Source organism: Morone saxatilis, unplaced genomic scaffold (genome assembly GCF_004916995.1).
Source record: "Morone saxatilis isolate NCDOM2014 unplaced genomic scaffold, NCSU_SB_2.0 Contig4, whole genome shotgun sequence".
Classification (NCBI taxonomy): Eukaryota; Metazoa; Chordata; class Actinopteri; family Moronidae; genus Morone; species Morone saxatilis.
This window is the reverse complement of record NW_023339984.1, coordinates 9020237-9028643: the sequence shown is the minus strand read 5'-3', so window position 1 is coordinate 9028643 and position 8407 is coordinate 9020237. Positions and strand designations below refer to the sequence as shown.

General features: G+C 39.4%; 1 protein-coding gene across 2 annotated transcripts; it reads right to left on the bottom strand.

The window, feature by feature from the left end:
* Positions 1 to 2082: 2082 nt before the first annotated feature.
* On the bottom strand, positions 2083 to 6250 carry LOC118338355 (caspase activity and apoptosis inhibitor 1). 2 transcript variants are annotated; one of them, XM_035675651.1, is made up of 6 exons: positions 6039 to 6250; positions 4606 to 4800; positions 3703 to 3787; positions 3549 to 3606; positions 3367 to 3434; positions 2083 to 3252 (listed from the first exon to the last, which is right to left on the bottom strand). In XM_035675651.1, exons 1-6 carry the CDS (start codon positions 6141 to 6143, stop codon positions 2756 to 2758), a joined length of 1008 nt encoding a protein of 335 aa, XP_035531544.1. In that variant the 5' UTR covers positions 6144 to 6250; the 3' UTR covers positions 2083 to 2755. The 2 variants fall into 2 exon arrangements, with proteins under 2 accessions (XP_035531544.1, XP_035531545.1); XM_035675652.1 differs by having other exon boundaries at positions 4606 to 4797.
* Between the last annotated feature and the right edge of the window lie 2157 nt (positions 6251 to 8407).

Here is an 8407-nt window from a genome sequence, read left to right as displayed (position 1 = left end):
GTTAGCACTGTTACTACAGTTAGCATGTAACTCCAAACATGTTTGCATGTACATGCTATCATGTAGCTTGCAGTACAGCTGAGAGTGAAAGGAACTGGGCTATCCATTTTCCATGTTAAACTGGTGCCAAGAACTAAAGTGTTAGGACAAGTGGAAATTGTTGGTGTTTGTGACAGCGCTATATGAAAAGAGGCTCACATTTTTCATACTCTGGAGGACCATGGATGTCTAATGACATTTTAATGGAAATCTAGTAGTCTAGATCTATCTAGTCTAGTAATTGATGAAATATTTCATTCTGGACCAAAGTGTTGCACCAACAGACGAAAACTGAGAACGCCATCGCCAGAGCCATACTGTTAAGAGTTGCTAAAAACTCATTCCATGTAAGTGTGCACCCGTAATAGTTTGTGCTTTTGCTTTCTGTATCTGTTTTTGTATTTGTAGCAAGTCACAACTGGAGCGTATTCCTACAAAACACTTTAAAGGACCAGTGTGTAGGATTAATGGCATCTAGCTGTGTAGTTCAGATTATAACCCAAGCAAGTAGGAGATGCTACGCTGGCAACGAAACTCTCAAAAAGCATTAAAGACCCTATCTAGAGCCAGTGCTTGGTTTGTCCGTTTTGGGCTAGTCTACAAGCATGGCGGTTCAACATGGCGGTCTCCGTAGAAGAGGACCTGTATATAAAAAGGGCTCGTTCTATGAATATTATATTACATTTCTGCCAATACTACTACATCCTACTAAATGTTACACACTGGACCTTTAAGGAGCAACAAAGTGAATTTACAGTACAATAAATGCACAAACCCTTCTTTCGTTTAAACTAAGTCTTTCCACTGAACATTTTAGGGAGTCCATCAAGAAGCCTTGACCTTGCAGACTTTAAAACTGATGATCTTGTCTTAAAGGGAGAGAAAGGGATTGCAGAACACTGACATTTCTAGTCACCCATTAAGTATTTATCACAATATAACAGGCACCTAACCTCATCATCTAGTAGATGAGTGAAGTGCCTGGAGTGAGTTTTAATTTTAAAAAATACAATAGTGAGGGATGTCATGTTCGTTGTTTCTTCCTAAGCAGAACCTAAAATCTCAAAGTTTTTAGAGATCCTTACAAATAAAAAGTTAAACATAAAGTTGGGAGGCTAAACCACCCTAAAGTAATTTTTGAGGACAATAGTGTAATGAACATCACTAACCAGAGGCTTGGTCACAAAGCTGAGGAAAATGACAGGTGCAGCTATTAAACACACAAACCGGTGGGCACAGGAATGTTTGGCACAACCTCGCTTTTGACTTCCATAATAGCACCATTTATGTAGACATCATACCTCAATATCTTAACATGTTTGATAAATGCTCATGTGAAATCAAAAAGTACTCCCTCAACAAAACAGTGTCATCTCACCTCCATCAATCCATTTTACAGCCTACTCATTCGGAGGTCTGCTTAAAAAGCCATTTATCTGCTCACACTAAATCATAATTGGCATTCTAATAGCAGTAAAATGACACCGATAAATACTCACCAATCATAGTCAGCACAAGCACTTTAGAATCGTTGTATCCCTTTTTACTAAAGTGGACGTTTTCCTCTTCAAATCATCAATGAGTACAAAGATACCTGCACATAAATGCATAGAGAATGAATTTAACCCTCCCCACCCTCATTCCTCCCATGAAATAACCCTTTTAAATGCAAATACCCAGGAGACTACTGGCTTCTTATCGTACATTTCATTGTCTCCTTCGGGGTGGTGGGGTAGAGAGCTGTTTTGCTCAGCATCTGCATGTAATTGCACACACACCGCAACCTTACAGTTTATACAGGAACAAAGCAGCTTCAGAATAAATTATAGCAAGAACACTAGAATATAAGGCGAGAGGATGCCATTAATTCTAGCTGCTACATTGAGGTACAAAAAGCAGAAAAAAAAGAAAAAAAAGACTTAAAAGTTACTCTGGTGGATTACGCTGACAGGTTCTTTTAACGTGATGTATAGGTCAGGACAGTGGGTCTAATTATCTTAGACTTATTTCATTCTTGGGGTTTCTTTGTAATCTCACGGGAACTTGTTTTGTTCTCTTTGAAGATCAGATATCCATTTAACCTGGTGTTTAGAGATGACAGTACATGGAATTACATATTCCAGCCTGACAAGTCAGACAGGTGTTCAGTGAGGAAATATCTCAGGTGTGTCTACTGTAAAAGACACTACAACACTGCTGCCACCTACTTTGCCTGGCAAATTCCAGCCTACATATAAAATATATCTTTCTGATATTCTCAAATCCTCCAAAATTGACTCAAGGAGAACTTACATCACCAATTTTTACCATAACCGCATTACTAAATAACATCATTACTAAGAAAACCTGACTTTCATGCTGCCTTCTGACTGCAATGTGAGCAAATAAATCATCCCTTGCTCTCCTCTGCACAGATCAGACACATTACCATGGCTGTGCTGGGGCAGGTTAACACTGCCATCTAGTGACCAGAGAGAAAATTACATTTGAAAATACCATTACGTTAATCCCCCCCCCCCAGAAAACATTCATTCAGTAGGTATAGCACAGGCCTTTATATGTTGGATTTTACATGAAATAATCTGTAAAATCACTCCAATATGGAGTAATAAGAACATGGTTTGAATGGCACAAGAACAATAAACTAGGGCTTAAAAGTAGCTGAATTATTTAGTATAAACCATTAAACCATAACAAGAATAACAAATAAAACATATTAAACATTTTTTGTTACACTGGGCTTTTTCCCATCACTAGCTTTCATCAGGGCCTTGATGGCTCTCGCCCTCATTTCCAACTCCAGAAGCTCCAGCTGCTGAATAGACGGCTGACACGTTGCAGGCGCGCGACTCGAAACGGGTCCGTCCTGAACAGGTGAACTGACATCCGTCGACAGCGGAGGTACGCTCTCTACCTCTTTAGCCGCCTCTTTGCTCGAGGTGTCCGAAAGCGCTAAGATTTCGCTGACGCTTTTGTCTATGTCGCTTTGGATGTCTTTCTTTGCCTCTGGTGGTTGAGAGGCAGTGGGAGGTTCAGGATTTGCTGTGTCGGGGTTTACAGGTGGGTCTGTGCCTTCCCTGCTGCTGTCTGCTACCTTCACCGGCCCCTCCACGGCTTTAACAGTCTGCTCCTCTTTGGGTCCCTCTATGTCACTATCATAAGTGTCTGCGTTTATGCTCAGGACGTCACTTTCCTCGCCTGAACCACCACCCTCTGTAAAATAAATGATATTACATTTTAAACGTAAAATGGTCCTTTTATTAGAGATTTTATATGTCTTGAAATCTTTGACTGAGGATGTTCTCTGGGCTCATTAATAAAAATCACCTTGCTTAGGGTCCTCAGTTTTTGCAGTTTCTTTGTGACAAGATGTAGAATCCACATTATTGTCTTGCCTTGATGGGGAAAAATTTAATACAAACACATAAAAGTATGAGAAAAGCATGATAACACACTCTACCTTTATACTGAAACTGTGCCCTGAATACTCTATCAAACTGTTCACTCACTGGCTTTCCAAGGTCTCTTCTGTGTGTTCATCACCATTTCCAGATGTCAGTTCTTCCCCTAGACACAAAACAGCTTTAAGCGAAAGAAAATGCTTTGTTTGCAATACAAGTCCAGAAAGCACATAGCTGCAAAAAAAAGGTCTTAACGTCTTACCTGCTAAGATCTGAGTGAGATTTTTCTCTGAGATCGGCTCCAGTTGCTCCCAGCACAGCTTTTTGATTTCCTCTAAACTACAGTCCTGTGGATGATAATGTGTTTAAATAGTATCTTTGATGATGGGTTGCTTTTATAGCCACCGAAGCTAACAGCTGAAGCCTATGGCCTTATTTCTCTATCTGTATGAGACATGTCATCACTTTTTAAATTCAGAATTACCATACACTTTCTAGAGTTGGCCACAAAAGTAGGTTTGTTTTTAACTTCACTTTTCAATTTTACTATACAGCTCCATAGCTTATTTATAGCTATAGATAAGAACCCTACACACCGTATCCAAAATAACAGTGACTGCAGCAATTTTTGAAGTTATCTGGAAAAGTAAAACATGGTTACGGTGACTTTCAATCAGTTGCAATGAAATAAGAAAACATAACTTAATTAGGTGCACCATAATACAATATATGCCTACAAAAAGATGGAACAAACCTTTTCATGCAATGATCACTATTGCTCAAGGGGTTGTTGCTTTTTTTCAGCCAAAGCTGGTGATGTTGGAATATAGCCAACAGTACAAAATATGGCCAATTATGTTGGAAGACAACACTTGGCAATGCACAAAATGTACCAAGGCGTAAAAATCACAAAGTAATGCCAGCAAAAAAACTGCGTGATGGCAAATTAGGTCAAATGAGGCTGATAAATGCCCTTTGATCAATAGTTGTTAAAAAGTTTTATATGAAAAACATAGTCTGAAGTGTGACAACGTTTCAAAGACTGAGATCAAGACTTTGATTTAAAACTGATATTTATATTCAGCCCGATGTATCGCAGGCATATGAAGATTGCTTTGATTGTTTCCAATTAAATAACGTGGATTTTATATGATCATCCAGCTACCTTGAGTTCATCAGGCAGCATTTTCCGTAACTTCTTGTCCCCCAGCACGTGGAAACACTGCTCCAGCATCTCCCGCTTGTCACCGACATAGGCAGTGATGGGCTGGAATGGCAGGCTGAGGTCAAGTCCCCCGTCCTCAATGTCACTGCCAATCCTGTCCAGCTCAGCGTCAGCGAGTTCATCCTTGGAGTCCTGCTTTAGGAAACCAATATGTTACCGAGACACAGTGCCTGGAGGCCTTGAAAAAGTCTACAAGTGTGACTAAAATGAAGCAATGAAAAGGTTTTTTATTGAACACGGTTAGGCCACTGTTGGGACAATATGAAATGGCACTAAAAGAAACAAGAAGAAACAAATGTTTTTATTGCACCTCAGACAGGCACAGCCGGTTTAACTTTCTTGGTGGGGGATACGATAACCAAGCCGAGTTGGATTTTGGAATGACTGAAAAAGATGCAGGTTGCCCTTTGTGACAATTCAAAATAAATCAGGAAATCAATATAGGACTGTCTGTTAGCGAGCTGGACAGATCTTTCAAGTCACTCAAGTGAGGATACTCATGATTATCTCAATAATGAAAATTCACCACAATAAACTCATGAGTGTTATTTATCGCTATGACAATATTGTATATTGTTAATATTTGGTTTCAAGTTTAAGTTTGTGTGCTACTTTTAAAAGGAACGCGACAGGAAGTCAACCAATATGTAGACTTTTGTTCTGTGTCAAAACACTTTACATCTTGGCATTGGTTATATTGTGAGAGAGGTTTCCCATGTTCAAAAAGACATTAAAGTAATCCTAAGAACTTTTAAATTGTTCTCCGTTACACAGGTTTGTGTTATTAAATGCTTTAAATAAACACAGTATATGCAGGACAGCTACAAAATACACTGTTGACAATCTATTAGGTACATCGAGCTAAAATGAATACAATAATACAACAGCCTGACAATGAATCCCAATCCTTTAATGGATGTTACAAGGTTTAGTGTTGGTGGAGATCATTTTAGAGAAATCTTGATTCAACCACAATGATGAGACAGTAGCTTGTGAAGCTAAAGAACTGTACATGGTTAAATAAGCGTTTTGTCCACCCCATATTTGTTTTGTTTGTTTTATATTTGACTTAACTGTGAGGTTAAATACTCATGCATGTGGTAAAAGCCATAACCATTTCATTTCCAGTGAAATTTAAAGCTTTGTAGTACAACGACTCACTGGAATTTACTGTTGCTATTAATGCACACTATTGAAAATGCATACAGCGAACTTCCACCACCGCTTGACCACAGTCAAACACAAGACTGAATCTTTCCTGGTCGGGGTGCACTGTGTGTCTATGGACTGTGAAACATGCAGCTAACGTTAGAGCTTTATACTGTGGCATAAACAGACATAGCATTAGCTTCACAGCAGCTAGCACAGCTCACCTCCATGTTGGACTCCGCACTTTTGCGTTTATTGCTCTCATGTCGCTCTTCAGACTGCGAGTGTTTCCTTTTCTTTTCAGCGCTGCTTGATTTCTTTTTGAGCATTCTGGCGGAAGAAGAGCTGTTTACTCGTAGCTCACCAGCTACACTTGAATGTCGCGGGGAAAATATGGCATTAGCAAGCGACGACTTCTTCTTCTTCTTCTTCTTCTTCTTCTTCTTCTTTTGGTGTCGGCGACAAACCTCTTTGTTAGCGCCACCTACCGGGCCCGGGGCGTCGCTGCTCGCCTGTCGCCTCTAAATCCAGCAAGATAAAGTTCACACTAGCAACTTCACACTAACACTCGTGTGTCTCACTTAGTCTCAACTGTATAAGAATTGTTTTAAAATGTGCTAAAGGTTGCATTTAAAAATGAGCATTGCAGCACTAGGCTAGACCATAACAATATGTCAATTATTGGTGAGTGTAGCCTCCAAGTCTCCACATAAAAGCAGGCTTCTTCTAACATCAGCCACAAAGAGCTATATCATATTCTGTGAATCTTATAGCTGCACAGCCGTCTGAATTTGGACTGAACCTTTCTCTCGCAGTGAGAGGTGCCGTTCATGCAACCTCCCAAGCTGTTGATGGAAGTGCAAATACATTCAAACTGTATCCCCATCGTCATTTTACACTTCAAAGCTTGCTCGGATTACTAGTGACAGTCAATCACAAGTCCCCTTCCTGTATTTCGCACGGTCTCGCCATCTCCCAGTTTCCATCTGCCTCACCATTTCATCAAATACTGTGTCAGATTCATTACCGCAAAAAAACCTTCAAACCTTCTACCGCTGCTTATTTACATCATTCAGGTTTCCACATTTGAAATCAGACAGCGCTATCCTCGTCGGTAATGTATGTTTCAAAGGAATCTACAAAGGAATGTGGGGTCGCATAATAATGACACATAGGTCACAACTGTTTGCAAAACATAGGTTATAATAAAAATGATGCAAAACAAAGAGACACGTATGAAAACGTACTATCTATGGCTATGGTGCGTTATGCATGCCCTGTAGAAAATATGTAAAACAATGAAATTAAACATAAACCATGCAATTATTATTTTACATAGGTAAAATGTGACATACAGTGTCCTAAAAAATAAATCCTATTGTCCAATATAATCACAAAACAGTGCATTCAAGACTGAATTAGATATAATATGAATTAGAATTAGATAGCATATAGACAATTTCACACACACAAAACCTAAAATATTTGTTACTGTCTTCAGAAAGGTACATTTCTAAAAAAGTATATACAATACATAATAATCCATAGAGGAAAACACTATCCATATGACCCCTAAAAAATACCATTAACTTCACTTAAAGGACACGCTAACATTAACTCCCGTCGGGAGCAGAATTACATTACATTTCACCAATAAACAACTCTGCTGCTCTCTTCAGCATGCCCTCCTTATTACCACCCAGGTAGCCATGCATTTTCTTTAGCTGGACCGAGACACAGGTTTCAAGGTGGTGACGACACAAGCAAGCTGTAAATCACTCTAATTGGCTTCCCCGCCTCTGCCTGAAATAAGGTGGGAGCCAATGCAATGGCTGCCCAGGCGCCATGGCGACAGCTGTCTCCACATAATGCAGGTTGTTATCCTGATGCCATCCACCAAATTATGCAGTGGATATGGTGGGATGTGCGCATCGATCACAATCACGTCACAATGTGTTTTCTTTGCAACATCTGCTCCCATGTGTCTGGATATCACCTCGTTAAAAGGGCAATGATGGAGCTGGCACTGTTGAAGGGGACATTGCATTTGGGAGCCATGAAAAGGAGAGGAAAAACAACCACACACACCAATTCTCCAAAAAGTATGTTGAGTTTTGTGACAAGAGACAATTCTATTCACAATGTAGCACATTATTGCATTCTTAAATGAGAGGGTGCTCATAGAAATCACTTTGTCTTCAAAAGAGTATCTGTTTAATACACACCAGGGCTCTGTTGTCCAATGAGACAATTTGGCTAATCAAGAGATGTATAGCAGAGAGCAGAGAGCTGAATGCTTTTTGCTATTCTTCTCATTTAATTTAGTTTCGTTGCATAATGCATGGTAAATGATGAATCACAAGGAAGAGGAGAAATGTTCAATTAGTGAAAGTGAGATTAAAAAGCGAGAGAAGCTCATGAGAATCTCACCTCAAAAGAAACAAAGAAAAACTGAAAAAAAAACATGGATAAGAAAACCTCATGAAAACACACTCAACATAGAGAAAAATTGGTATGAAACGCAATATATAAAATAAATTCAGCTCAATCGGATGCTGGAAAAACAATGAAATTGAACATTGCAGTTTAGCCT

Excerpts from the sequence above, each read along its gene's own strand:
- LOC118338355 (XM_035675651.1), bottom strand. The coding sequence starts at position 6,143 with ATGCTCAAAAAGAAATCAAGCAGCGCTGAAAAGAAAAGGAAACACTCG. Across the intron at positions 4,801-6,038 it reads GTGCGGAGTCCAACATGGAG|CAGGACTCCAAGGATGAACT; the intron begins GTGAGCTGTGCT and ends GGTTTCCTAAAG. Across the intron at positions 3,607-3,702 it reads TCTCACTCAGATCTTAGCAG|GGGAAGAACTGACATCTGGA; the intron begins GTAAGACGTTAA and ends TTTTGTGTCTAG.